This window comes from Larus michahellis, chromosome 13 (assembly GCF_964199755.1).
Source record: "Larus michahellis chromosome 13, bLarMic1.1, whole genome shotgun sequence".
Taxonomy (NCBI): domain Eukaryota; kingdom Metazoa; phylum Chordata; class Aves; order Charadriiformes; family Laridae; genus Larus; species Larus michahellis.
Genome location: NC_133908.1, coordinates 12,169,500 through 12,183,860, shown reverse-complemented (window position 1 = coordinate 12,183,860; position 14,361 = coordinate 12,169,500). Strand labels below are relative to the sequence as shown.

General features: G+C 41.8%; 1 protein-coding gene across 16 annotated transcripts in view; it reads left to right on the top strand.

The window, feature by feature from the left end:
• Nucleotides 1-14,361, top strand: part of KDM2B (lysine demethylase 2B) — a 124,479-nt gene that overhangs the window by 69,910 nt on the left and 40,208 nt on the right. For 14 of the 16 annotated variants that reach the window (XM_074606749.1, XM_074606754.1, XM_074606748.1 and 11 more), the window contains 2 exons: nt 5,205-5,659; nt 13,647-13,733. In XM_074606749.1, the coding sequence (XP_074462850.1) occupies nt 5,205-5,659; nt 13,647-13,733 (542 nt within the window). The remainder of the gene's footprint in view (nt 1-5,204; nt 5,660-13,646; nt 13,734-14,361) is intronic. The other 2 variants (XM_074606752.1, XM_074606762.1) reach the window with 1 other exon arrangement.

Here is a 14,361-nt window from a genome sequence, read left to right as displayed (position 1 = left end):
CTCCCTCTTTCTTTTTTTTTTAATAATTTACTTGGCATAATTTCTTCTAAGTGTCTACTTTCTACCTTGCCTTTTGGGTGCTAGAACTTGCTATTTTTCACCCTTGAGTTGTGCTGCTCTCTTTTCTTATATATCTTCTGATACAGTGGTCTTCCTGGATCTCAGAAGCTAAGAAGCAACAATTCAACAATTGATTATTAGTTGAGGAGGACATCCACCAGAGAGAGTGCAGGATGCCGCCCAAGGCCTCTGGGATTCACAAGGTGGTAGTTTTCATAGAAATGCTAGAGATCCTGTTCTCCTGCATGGAAAACAAAGGGAGATTACTGTGGTGATAGAGAACGCAGAAAACAGAGTTCATCATTTGTGCTTCAAGGGTATTGTTAGACTTTTCATACTGTGTGTTCACTACATAGTACTTACTTGCTTTGACATGAAGGTTGCTAAATTCAGAATGACTCTTTCAAGACATTGCCTACTCGTGAAAATGTATCATTGTGATTGTGTTGCAATACCTCTGTCCTGATAAGTGTATGCTAGTATATATGATATATATGCTAGTATAGCAACTTATGTTGTTCTTTGTATTTCTGTTTTCTAAATGTCTTGACTCACAAAACCTCGGACAGGAAAAAAAACAAACAACATCTCATTGTAGGCAAAGCTAAAACCTTAGTGCTCCCACTCCCTAAATAAAAACGTCTGCCCTTCTAAAGGAGTTGGAAGATGATGACTACGGCTTCCTTTCCTGTTCTTCAGGCCCGAATGAGTTTTCAGGCAGTTGCTCCTGGTTAGCACGTGAGACTCTTCTCTTTCAGATCTCTTCCGCAGAGGGCAAACACTCAGGGGAATGATGACATGACAGCAATCACAGGCTGCTGCGAAAGCACACAATCTCTCTGTCTCTCCCTTTTTTCTTTTCCCTGTCCCTCTCAACTGTAACATTTGTCTTGCCAGTTGAAATCAGAAAGGGGTCCTATTTGGGTATCCTACTAGATTTGAACATGCACTGTTTTGGGATGGATACGTCTTCATTATTTTTACTCTTATCATGAATGAGTCTGTACTGGATGTTTTCAACCACAATTGACCTTCAGTGAGATATGGATCTTCAGAGTGAGCTGACAAAGAGTAATTGGAAGAAGATACTGGGTTATCAGAAATGTGCTTTCTCTGTAGCCTGCAGCTTTTAAGATTCCCATTGCTAAAATTTTAACAGGATGGCTCCAACTGTATATTAAACCTGATGGATGAAGAAAATATGCCCTCTGGCATGGTGAAGGAGCCATATCTTTTTTTTCCTCCCTCTTCTCAGAGGATAAAATAGTTTTGCTTATGATAGACAGGCACTGGACTATATTGAGTGATTTCTGTGTAGGGTGCTCCATACAGTGATACGTTTCCAGTATGCTCAGGTTTTTTTCCTGCTAATGAAAATGTCATTGCTGTCTTTAGCAGACCAATAGGAAGTGCTGCTCCCGAGTCACAGTGTGAGGGTTTGGAGCTGGGAATGGCAAGGTAGATAGTACACACTGGACTGTTCTAAAGAGTTTAGAAAGATTTCATAATTACACCTCACCCCCCTCCCTTTCTTTCAAGTTCTGTAATACAGCAAGTTGCTTTTCAGCAAGGAAAGAAACTGTGTATAATTATCCTTCTGTACAAGTGGATAACTGTGGGGAAAGTTAAGTGATTTGTCCAGAACTGCAGAGAGGTGAACTGCTGTAGGAAAAAAGGTATTTCTAGCTCTCGGTCCTGTGGTCAAGCCTGTGCTGCTCCTCCTCTTCACTGAGTTATATCACTGACTGGTTTGTATAAGCTGGTTTTATTTGCTTTGAGATGGAGAGGGGTGAAGGTCTTTTTGCTCTAAGTCATATGGGAGCCCAGACTGGATAACCACTCTGAAAATGGAGTTCTAACCTGGTGTTGGCTGGTGCATTGGCTCAGAAGAAGAAACCATAGTTAAAGGTAGCAGGAGCTCTTTTCCATGGAGAGGTTTTATAAACCAACAACCTCGAGGTCAGTGGAGCCTGGTAATACAGTGCTTAAAATATGCTTCTTGACAAAGTAAATGCATATTATGCTTATGTAGAGCCTCAGCTCACAGCATAATAACTCTCCGTCAGATACTGTTTTCATTAAAATGAATAAATAAAAATCACGGCACATTGCATTACAACAAAAACTTGAAAACACAAAATTGAACCTTCCTCACCTTGAAGTTATCCTTCCATTATTGACTTCCTTGGCTGCCTCTCTCTCTCTTTTTTTTTTTTTTTTTTTTTTTTTTTTTTTTTTTTAAAATTAGCAGCAGTAGCAGACAGTAGTTGTCTTTTGAAAGCAGTCCACTCTTAATCTGCCGGTGCAACAGTTCTGTAATCCCCTAGTGCTCCAGAACAGACTGCTACGCTTCAGGTTAATAGCAAGCCCTGTCCCCAAAGGTAAAGTTAGGCCAGGCATCATGTAACTGCCAGGCTTGCAGAGAACAGGCTACAGGGCACTTGTTTGGTGATGGTTCATTTTGAGGGTAGATTTGGATTATTTTTTGTCTGTCCATACCCAGGAGTAGCTGGCACAGCAGGGCCTGTCTTGTGCAGACACAGCCGGTGGCAGGGAAGCGGTGGCAGCTGGCAGAACGGAATTGCTGGGCCCCCTGTGTGCTTGCTTCTGATGGGAATAGGCCCTCAGTATGCTGTGGTGTTCCACTCCTCGCTTGCCTTTTGTTTCCATGGATTAGAGCAAGAGGCAAAAAGTGGAGATCTCTCTTGCAGGCTGTTCTCTCTTAGCACCAGAGCATTACTTGGAGTAAATTATTCACACCTCCATAACATGATCTCCCTCTCTTTCTTTAGGCCTTGTCTACACTTGCGATTTGCCCCAGTTACAGCCATTAGTTCCTGTTCAGCAGTGCCACAGCATAGGAAGACAGAAACATAATTTTCTTTGTGTGGATTTATACCAATTTCTGTTAATGACACTGTACTGGTAGCATAGGGGTGTGTGAAGCTTTCACCTTCTGTTTTGTCACTGGCATCTTCTGCCTTCTAGACTGGGCTTTTGGGCTTCAGTCAATTGTAAAATAGCTCACCCAAGGCTTAGAGAAGGGGCTCCAGCCCTGGATCCAAGAGCCTGGATTCTGATTCCTGGTTTTGCCCTAGATTTGATGTGTGACAATGAGCAAATCGTGCTTTCTCCCAAGCATCTGTTTCCTCAGCTGTAAAATGAGAGAATGACATAAGCTGATTATGTAGCCTTGGAGGTGGGTAAGTGTGCTAGCTACTGTGGACAAAGGAAAAAACAGTGTTAAATAAAAGTTGGATAACCTAGTGGTTTTTAAATACTGTGGTTAAGATATTTTCTAATCCTGTTTATTTTTCTAAGAGAAGCGTGGGGGTGTATTAGCACAGACCAGAGAGGAGGAGCTGCTTTGGAGTGTTGCATGCCACCACCTCAGCACACAAAATAAACTCTGCTGTTCTTCATGGCGAAGCTTTTCTGGGAGGGTGCAGGGAGGAAGTTAGCCTGCACTGTGGATGGAGCTGGATTTGGCTGTGGCCAGCCGTGTTGGTAGCTGACGTTTTTTGTAACTGCCAGCTTTTCACAGGCATTTCATCTTAAATGTGCCTTTCAGGAGTAATTTTATGGCCATTCTGGTTCTGAAGAAAAACGCAAATGTGACTGGACAGAGATGCTTGATTTTTGCAGACACTGTAGCAACAGCATTCTTGCCCTGAGAAGTATGAAGTGGCCAACTCTTATCTCTCAGGCACTAACACATAGAGGTGCACCTGGCATTACAGTTTTTATTTGCAACTGCAAAGCTAAGCAGCTAGGCAAGCTGCCCTCAGACAGTTACTCTGCCACTGCCTGTTGAATCTTTGTTACCCAGATGACAAGTAACATGTATATTTTGCAAGAAGATGGTATAGACTATGCAAGAGACGAGCTTCTCTGTGATAAGAATGCATTTGCCAGCTTGGAACTGGGCTTCAGCGTTTGTTTTGAATCTCACTGTTAAACAACCGGATGCTGTGCTTTTTCTTTAATGTCCGTTTAATCCTTCCTTAAGCATGATTCACATTGTCCTAATCCAAAGCTACTGCCTTGGAAAGCATGCAAGCTGTGAAAGGAACTTTTCATTAATTGTTCACTCACTTTTTCTGTATGACTTCTGTTTCCTTTGCAGAGTGTTTTCGTTTGCAGCTTGATCTCATACCCATTTCAGCCAGTATTAAAATTCACATTGACTTAACTGGGTGTTGTCAGTGTTAACTGTCTTTTCCACAGAAAGTCCTGCTGTTGCTAGTCTGCATTCAATGTTGTTCGCTTAGTAAAGGAAATTGTGTCTAATAAATAAGAAAAGATGTGTGCTTTAGGGAACCTTGGCCGCTAGTTTCCTACATTGCTTTCACTGCTTGATTGCACAGAGTTGAGTAATAGTTGGGATTTTTAGGGGGAAACCTAGTATAAAACGAAGATTAATAGTTATTTAGACTTGGAAACTTGCCTTTAAATTTTCCTGAAAAGTACCTAGAATGTATCAGGGACTGCATTAAGAAAAACAGTATCATGTAACTCTGACAGTCCCCGCATTTCTCAGCGTTTCTGTAAAATAAGCATAATTGTAATCCTCTGTCTGATAAGAGCAGTGAGTATTCATGCAGTAACAAGTGGTGGTTCTTATTTTACCAACAGTTGCTCGCAAAGAGGAAAAGTACTGAGAAGCTGATTTTGTGCTGTGCAGAGTTCCTGGAAGAATGATGATGTACAGTGTTTCGAAGTGCTTTCTCCCATCATTTTTCCCCTCTTTCAGTGCTAACTCTCCTCTTACAGCTGTAATGCTGACGAATTTGGTCTCTTGGATTTGCGAGAAAATTAATTGTGTGTGACTTAAGAGCTCTGCCTACTCTTAATTGAAGGCATAGAGGACTGAAGCTTTGAAGAAAGCATAAGTTTTTCTTAAATGTTTCCCAGTCATTTGAACTGAGTAGATGTTAATGAAAACCAGCATTAAAACAAACACACACACCCCCACCCCCCACCCCAATTAAAAATCAGCTGAATAAAGCCCATTCCTATCACATACTTACAAGGCATTATCCAGTGCCCTTTTAAATAGGCAGTGCCTAGCCCCTGTGGTAGAGAAGTCTTTAAGCTATGAATGACATCAGGTAAAATTTTAACATTCTTTTTCTAACTTTCAGATGCAAAAAGAAAACGCAGCACAGACAGTTATTCATCAGATTCGTGGTTAGACATGGATGAAGAATCTTGTGATGCCCATATCCAGGAGGAGAAGGATGACAGCTTGGATAAGAACTCCAAATCCTTGGTGGATGGCTCCTCCTCCCCCAACAGCACCCACTCCGAAGGGAAGGAGGGTGCAGGAAGAAAACAAAAAGCCACAGTAATGAGATACCTGAAAAGAACTTTGTCTAATGAGTCAGATGACAGTGTAAAATCAACGACCCCCACGGACTATCCCAAAACACCAACGGGGTCTCCAGCTACGGAAGTTTCAACCAAATGGACTCACCTCACAGAATTTGAACTGAAGGGTTTAAAAGCCCTGGTGGAAAAGCTTGAATCTCTCCCAGAGAACAAGAAGTGTGTTCCAGAAGGCATTGAAGATCCGCAGGCTCTCCTAGAGGACATGAAGGTGGGTGTGATAGCTTGGTGATCCACACAAACTGTTTTCTGTGGGCATAGAAGACAGCAGGAGATCAGAAAGCAAAGTTCTGCAGCAGAGGGATGGAGCTTGTGTGCAGTGACCAGCTCATGTCAGCCTGCCATGCTACAGAGAGGGAAATTATGCCTCTAACAAAAGCCCTCTCTGCTCTGGGGAGATGGCTCTTTGCAGTCTGATTTAATTGATGCAGTCCTTTCTGACTGTCACAGCAGCGGCCAAAAGTTTAGATGCTTAGTTCAGCACTTGTTATGTCCTATGTGTAAATATTATACCTCAAAAAGTCTGTTTATAGTCTTCATCTGCCCTTTTTGGTCTAGTGTCTTTCTGGAGTGTATCTGATTAACTGACACATGCAAAATGTAAATACTTGATTGTCGTTCAGAAGATATATTGTCTAATGGTTTCAGTTCCTTTTTTTTCTTTCACCTTTTTCATTTTCTTTTCCTCCATTGCCCTCTATAGGTTGATAATTATTCTCCACTGGTACAGCATACTGTTTTTGGAGATGGTATGAGGAGTGAATGCTCACTAGTGACGGAACTTCTCTTTAGATTTTTAATATACTGGACGTGGTACCTCGTCTGACTTAGGGATAAATTCCTCCTGAAAACCAGCATGGCCTTGCTACTTCTAATCCCAGCCCCGCCTCTCCCTCTCATCTGTGGCATCCCTTTGAAATACTGGGTTAGCTTTTCTGTGTCTTGTTTTCACATTGTATAAAGTAGGCATATTAATTATTTTTTTAACAAAGCTGAGAGCAGCATACTCTTGGAATTTTGCTGAGATTTGTCAAATAAGGCTAAAATTGTCAGCCTGTCCTCCGCAGGTCCAGTACCATGTCAATTTGGTCTGATTTGGAACTATGAGTACTGATTCTTAGTCTTGTGTTTGGACTGCTAGTTTTGTGCTGTTTCTGTGTGCAGTATGGATCTTCAGCTACATATGTTCTATACACAAGAGCTGTGAAAGTCATAATCTGAGGGGAAAAATACAGGTTTATATGGTTAAAGGGGAGCCTGTACTTTTTTTAGTGCAAGTAGTGTAACAGCTGCTTAGAAAAGGCTTCAAAGCCAGTTAAAGAAGGCTGAACATACGCAGTGTGCAGTGGAACCATATTCCACAATCTTGGAGCCTAGAAGTGTGATACACGGCACTCATTTTGGTAAACCACAAGAGCTCAGAAAGTCTCTTCGTGCAACAGCAGCCACTTTGTTTATGAAAGTAGACACACATGCCCAAAGTTGTTGCTGTAGATTTACTGGCTTGCATTGTGATCCGTCGTCTTCTAATCAGAAATCAAAATGAAGCTTCAAGACCAGGAGTTGCATTTGTGGTGAATGAGAAAGAATGGTAGCATTACTTTTCCGAGCTTGACACACAGACCAAGTTTCACTTAAAAATCAACTGCCCCTTCTTGAAATCCCAGAAAGGGGTACAACACGTAATAAATGGTGCAGATGTTCAGAATCATGATCATGCATGCTCTTTTGATGACATACTCCAATGCACTGAGACATCTTACTAGAACACGGCAAGATACCATCTCTGAATCTGGTTTAAAGCACCATGTAGGAATATATGCTTTCTTGTTTCTCTCCAGAGCAGCGGATTCACTAGCTATAGAGATGGAGAACTGCAAACAGACATTTAAGAAAAAGGCCCAAGTTGTCCCCTTTTTGGTGATACTGTGCTTTAACTGGTATTAAGTTGGCATATACCAGTTTATTTTGTGCATCTTGCAAAGTTGCAGTCTTGGTGTTCCATCTCCTTTGATAACTGCCTGCTTCTAGACTTTTTCTCCTTGCCAGCACACACTGTAACCATCAAGATGTAGCCCAACATCTGGATATTTATGGTTCCCTGCTGGTTAAAGAGCCTATGACCACATCTAAACATCACGCATGCTGCAGAATTGTTTTCTCTGGAATCACCTCTGTATGTTTGGTGAGCCTGTTACTGATTAGTCAGAGCAAGACCTTTTAAAAGGATGTTAACTCATTTCTTGACCAGTGCCTAAAGAACTGTTAAAGAACTTTCTTACCCATCTTTTTTTACTGTATTGGCCCACTTATAAGGTAGCCCTCAGTTTTCAGAGAATGGGAATCAATACAGCGTAGCAAATATTTAAACCCCACATAGTCTGCTCCCTCCACAACTCTCCCACAGTTGCATCATCCACTTGCTGTGTGCTCGGAAGGAATCGGGGCAGTTAGGGGGAGTTGTACTCAGATCAATGGTTGCTTGAGTACACTTCCTCTGAAATCAGGAGTGGAGGCCAGGACTCCCAACACAACCCTTCCTTTTGCTCATCAGCAAATTGTCTGAGGCAGCCACTGACAAGGTGTATCCCATTCCCATCTAGCGTTGGGACCCTGGATGCAGCAACCCATTACTCCTTTCTGGCGCTGTGTTCGTTGACATGGTAGAGAGTGGAGCCAAAGCATCCTGTCTCCTTGTAACCCATGTGATACCGAAGCACAAAGTTTGTTTTATTCAGTTTGTTGGCTTTAAAAAAAAAAAAAAAGAGGAAACAAGTGTATCAGTGTATGTTTAGGGCTTCTGCCTTCAAAGGGTAGAGCGTGCTGCTGGAAAAGTTGCCAAGTGACTGATTTCAATCCCCATCTAGCGTAATGGTCCTTGCAGGATTCCTGTATTGCTTGGTGTGCAGAATGCAGCGAGTCAGTATTTTGTTCTGTCCTTGCTCCTCTGCGTGTGTGAGGTACATCATACCATTCAGACCCTCATCTGAACACAGTGATATGAATGTTCCCTTGGGCTTGCCAGTGATACTCATCACTGCTGTAGTCATGTGCTTCACAAGCGGTAATCGATGAGCTGTTCTTATCTCTGGTTCACAGGTACGGAACTAAGGTGCAGAGAGATTAAGATAAAAGTGACCATAATTTTGCATACTGGGTTTATGTGCCGTGGATGTGATTTTCAGAAAAGTTAGCATTATTTAAGAATGATACATGCAATAGATAATTTTACTGGTATTGAAACTGTAATTGCTTAACATTTCTGACAGAGCAGAAATTCTGATCTTTAGCATCCAGATCCCAAGGCAGGTGTGAGGAAGAGTAGGAACAAACAATTCGTGACTGCCTGTGGAAATTTGATTTTAAAAATTTGCCCTGTGTCACACAGAGACATAATGGCAGGAGAAGAAGAAAGACAGTCCATTTTCCAGAATGGTATTTATCTCCTTGACCACTAAAGCATATTCTCTGTTACTTTGCTACTAGTTTTCCAACTTGTACAGAAAATAATGTGGAGATTTTGCTGATAGCATTGGCAGTAGAGTGAGCAGAAGCCTGGCATCTTTAGCTCCCCCGGATGAATATCCAGAGCACCAGTCATCTTTGTGACTGAATGGAGGCAGAAATCCTGCAGAAGAAGCTGTGCAGATCATACATGCTGTGACTGTATTCGGCTATATTCACAAGGTTTATTTCATGGGCAACCTGACTTTTGGACATGTGATGTATTAATAATACAGCCTATAAAAAGTACCCTTTTAGTGCACCCGTTTGAGTTATTTTTAACAAATGCATAGCAAGAACATGCTCTAACAGAAAATCTGAAAGCTCTTTCTCTGCTTGGAAAGTCTTAAACAGGTTTCTTCCTGAAGAAAACAAATCCATGTTTATTGTAACAGTTTTATTTCTTCATGAAATACACTCAGGAACTTTTTTGTATGACATTCACGTCTGTCTTCGTGCTTCAGTAAGATAACTAATGTTTTTGGAAAACAGGATATGGGTAGTTAAAACTGGAGAAAGGAAACCATTTTATTTAGTGATGTGAAGTCTCACAGAACAAATCTGGGGAACTTGCAGAGAATCCATGCTTTCCCATCTGAGAAGAATACAGTAAAGGATGGGCAACTGGATTGCTGCTCTTAGTGGTAAATACAACTACAGCTATATACAACTATTTAATGTCAAGTAGGTGAGACTCTTTGAAGTAAAGTAATTTATTTTCCTCATGAGAAAGGAGACTGAAAACTAAACTAAGTCTTTGTAAATTCCTCACACATCATCTAAGTGCCTAACTAACTGCGACTGCCTAGTGGGGACACAGCAATCCAGAAGTGCCAACCTAATGTCTCTGCAGATTGAGAACCCATTTATCACCATGATCGATGGAGTGCAGCAGCACAAGGGAGGCTTATTTGCAGAGCATAACATGGGCCTCACTTGAGGAGTGGGTCAGTTCTTCCCTCAGCTCAAATAAGGAATTAAATTCTTGTTGGCTGCAGCTCTGCTGTATGGACACTGTATCGCATGAGACCTGTATTCACCACCAGAGGAGTTTCTCAGAGGCCTCCAAGCAGCGATTACTGACAGCAGCGTTCACTCTGTAGCAGATGGTATCTGAACAATCGGCCGAGGAGATGCGATACTCTCTGTATCCAAATGTCTGTGGCTGGGCTCTGTGTGAGCTGTATGTGCAGCAAATGCGAGGGGAAATTGTTGTACAGGTAAACATACCCTCCCTGAGAGAGCTCAGCTGACCCAAGCTGCAGAAGGACAGAAGGCTTGGCAGTGGAGTTGTTGGCTGGGTGAGCAGCCAGAAGACACTGCAGCCATTGCCCTCACATCCTTGCTGTTAGTGTTACTGCTGAAGGCACACACAGCTTGCAGTCATACCTTGTTTTCAATACATACATGCCCTGAAATTAAATACGAAATAGTGCAACAATTCCTGCTCCCAATTTTAAAATTAAGTAGCAGCTGAACTGTTAGAAAAGTACCTGTGCTGATGAGGAAGAAAATGAGGGGGGAAAAAATCACTTAGAAGTAATTTTACTTAGGTGGTGGCCTTGGGGATTGGAAGAGTTTCATCATGTGGCTTCTCCACTTCATATTTAGTTACCAAATAGTACATCAGTCTACTAAAGATGCAACTGGGGGGGACTTATGCATGAAGAGAATAGAGAGGTAAACATCTTACTCCTTGGTGTAATTTGCACCCCACATCACAGGACACGTAAAACTGAGCAGACCTTTGATTGTGACAATCTGTATCCCACATTAAACACTTGCGCCAGTGATACTTGTCTGTATGCAGCCTCTGATTACAGCACACACATTTCTGTTGTTTTACCAGCAGGATGGTAATTCCTTTGCTGATGTTGGGGAAGAGGATTGTGAGATCTGCCTCCTAATAATGCCACAGACCTTCCCCACTTCAAAGCAAAAATGCTGCTGCTCTTCAGAAGGGACTGTGGAAGACCATTGGGGCAGAAGAAACTCAGTTTGAAGAAGAGAGTTTGTCAAATTTCTGCAACTCCTTGGCAGCAGGAGAAGATTCTTGTGCAAGACAGATGATATCTACTGAAATATGTTCTTACTTTTTCTTGCCAAGAAATCTTACCCTCTTCTCATTCTGATGACAGAAAAAAAACCTCCCTCTACTGAATGCATTTCAGGGGAGTCATTCCTTGCTGTGCTTTTGAAATTAATGGCTAAGCTGAATTCTTACATACTTAATCACTTTCTTTCCTTCATACCTGCTGTTGTCACCACAGCCTTCAAGTGTAATGAATCAGGCAGCCCTTGTGCTGGATGAGCATCAGGTTGTTTGTCTAACTGGAGCCCCATGGCTTTTCTTTATCTTCTTCTTTTTTTTCTTTTTTTTTTTTTTTAAGCAGGTGCGCAAAAGTGCCTCCTCCAGCCTATTGTGTGCTAATGCTAGACACTACAGTCAGTGCAAATGTAGCTTGGTTATGGTTCTGCTGCTCAGATATCCATTGTTTTCAGCTGGCTGAGATGATAAACTGCCATAGTTTTACATTTCTTCTTGGGTAATATTTTCACGTGATACGTAAGATAACAAGAAACCTTGTTATCCTGCCAAGTTCTTGGAATATACTCTGCTTTCTATTGAACTCAGAGTCTCTGACAGTCGTCAGTGGAAATGTTAAGGTTTTCTGCCTTACAAGCCTTCAAACCCAAGAGTAGCAAAGTAAAGAGGGATTAATTTGTCCTTTGTTTATATGGCTCTCGAGCTGCTGCCTTGTTCTGGAGAATTTTGGCTTTGCTATGAGAATTCGAAAGACCTCTCCGTTTTTAGGATTGAAAACTAACTTTCAGAGTGTAGTCACAGTTCGGTTAGTGCGGTGATCACTCTCTTGAAATAAAAAGGACATGAGAAAAGAGGTGCTCGCTTAACCTCAGCTCAGCCAAGAGTTAATTTGCCAATGACTAGTCCATATGTAAAAGTTGTTCCCTGTTTCACTTAAGTATTCAGCTGAAGGTATGCTACAGGCTCCACATCAGAGTCAGGCTGGAGCACGCTGGGTTTTACTCCTAAACCAGCCAGGCTGTGCCTCTGCAAGCCCCAGTGCTGGGCTGACAAAACTGGGCTTGTACTGGTATTGCTTATTTTGGTTATTGGTGCTGCTTTCGAACTAACCGGCATCAAGAACAGCCTTACTGGTATGATTGCATCTGAAGAAGCAGCACTGTGCTGGTGCTATGGTGTCTATTAGTAAAGCACCTCTCATTTAAGCACAGACTGGGGAATTGAGCTGAATCCAGCAGGTTGCCTGAGCTCCAGGGAGAGAAAGCCCAGCCCCAGGGACGCTCGTCCAAACCCTAGTTTAGATGCTAGTCTGCCTGTTCGGGCTCTTGGGGCCTGGAACATGCCATCGTACACCCAGCTTTAGTTGGATGATTACAGATGAATTCCAAGTGTACTTCCTATTAAAACAATTACTGTATTTGAAGCTCTTATTCTAGTGCGTGTGAAATTTCTAATTATTAAAGCTCTACACTGGGGACTGAGAGAGCCTGGTGCCTGCTGTCATCTATTTAAGCTTTTTTCAAGAAGTTGGTATACTTGCGAGTAACACCGTTGAACTTTATTGTCTGGGGTTATCTCCTAAATTCTATTATGAGGTAATTTCCAACCTGCAGTTCTTGTTTGTTTTATTGGAACATTTTTTTCCCCTTAACCAGTTAGTGCTTCAGGTTTTTTTAGGGCTTCAGTTTTCAGCAGCACAATATACTCCTTTCAACCCGTTTTTTTATTTTCATTTGTTGTCCTTTCCAGTTATCTGAGCTCCAAATGAAGATCTTCGTAGCTGGGTTAGTAAGTTTGTAAAGAGTCATGGAAAGCGAGCGTGGACAATGCCCAACTGCATAATTGAGTATGATTAGAAAGAGTTCTTCCCCACCTCTGTGTTTGAGTTATATGGCCATGGGAGTGATTCACAGCGGTAGAAGCTGTGTAAGCCAGTGCAACCCACTCATGAAATTTCTAGGACAGTGCATCAAAGCAAAAGGATTTGGTGGGGGTGGAAGGGAGACCAATTTTTCTTCTTAATACTGTACTATCCAGAGTCAGATCCTTTCCTAGTCAATACTCAGGAACCTGAATACCTTATCTCATCACATAGATTGAGCTCTGGCACTTCTCTATCTTGATTTACCTGAATGTTCAGGCATCTGAGGATTGCTCTAAACTGCAGGCATGATGCCCTGTGACTGCAGGAATAACAGTGGCAGAGACTAAATGCTTCTAGGGTCTTTTGTAGACTTGATTAGGAGAGAAGGTATTGGTTGTGGTGACCGGTGGGGTCGTTTGGGATTTAGTGAGCCAGAGTTTAAAGAGAGAGGTGGTACTGGTGTTAGATTGATACCAGTGGAAAAACACCAGCCACATTGGACACGCCAGTTTTAAAGTCTGTAATATTTTGAGGTGATTCATGGCTGATTTTGCTGTCTGTTTCGCAAGAAAATTCACATCTTAGATCTTAATGACAGGTGCGAGAGTTTCAGTGTGACTTGGAAGTTTGGAAGCAAAAGTAACTTGCAGAGATGTAACAAGTCAGCAGAGATCCTGTCACTCTATCTTTCATCAGAATGGAGTACTGTCTTCTGCAAGTCTCCGCACTCTTCAGTTGGAGAAATATTTCTCTGGTTAATAAAGGCCTTTTCATTTGCAACAGAACATACTGAAGGAACATGCTGATGATGACCAAAATCTTGCCATTTCGGGTGTCCCTGTGGTCAGCTGGCCCAAGAAGACCACAAAGGTAATGAGACACAATTACTTACTAATCATTGTTGTGCTAGGTCTTGGTGTTTATTTATCTATAGTCTGACAAAGTGCTGCATATGATACTTTGGCAGCTGCTAGCATTTTTAATATAAAATGTTATTTTTAATGGTTTTATGATTAGGTGTTGAAGCAGAACATAAAAGTGCCTCAGCAGGGAGAAATCATTAGAGTTTCCATTTAAAAAGAATTCGTTTGGGCTTAACTTATCAGTATAAAACTTTGATATGTCTTAGTCATTTACTAGTCGTGGTTAAATCTAAAAATGTTGATGCAGCATTTTGCGTAAAATTAAATGATGTGTAAATCCTAAAAACCGGTCACTTAGTAAGCGCTCTCATCTGGATGAGAGGATGCTTTTCTCTTACCCTGTAAGACCTCCTGAATTCGCTGTACAAGTGTGCCACTAACTTTGGAGGGTTGGTTTCTGTCCCTGTATCTTCATTTTTCCTCCTATGTATGGGAGTAGTTCTGTTCACTTTGCAGGAGAACCGTGAGGCTTGCTTCATTAATGCTTATAAAGAATTTGACATAATTAACTAAAGAATAATGTCAAAAGGCTGGATGTTATAAATAACATTGGTATGTTTACCACGCTGCAGTTA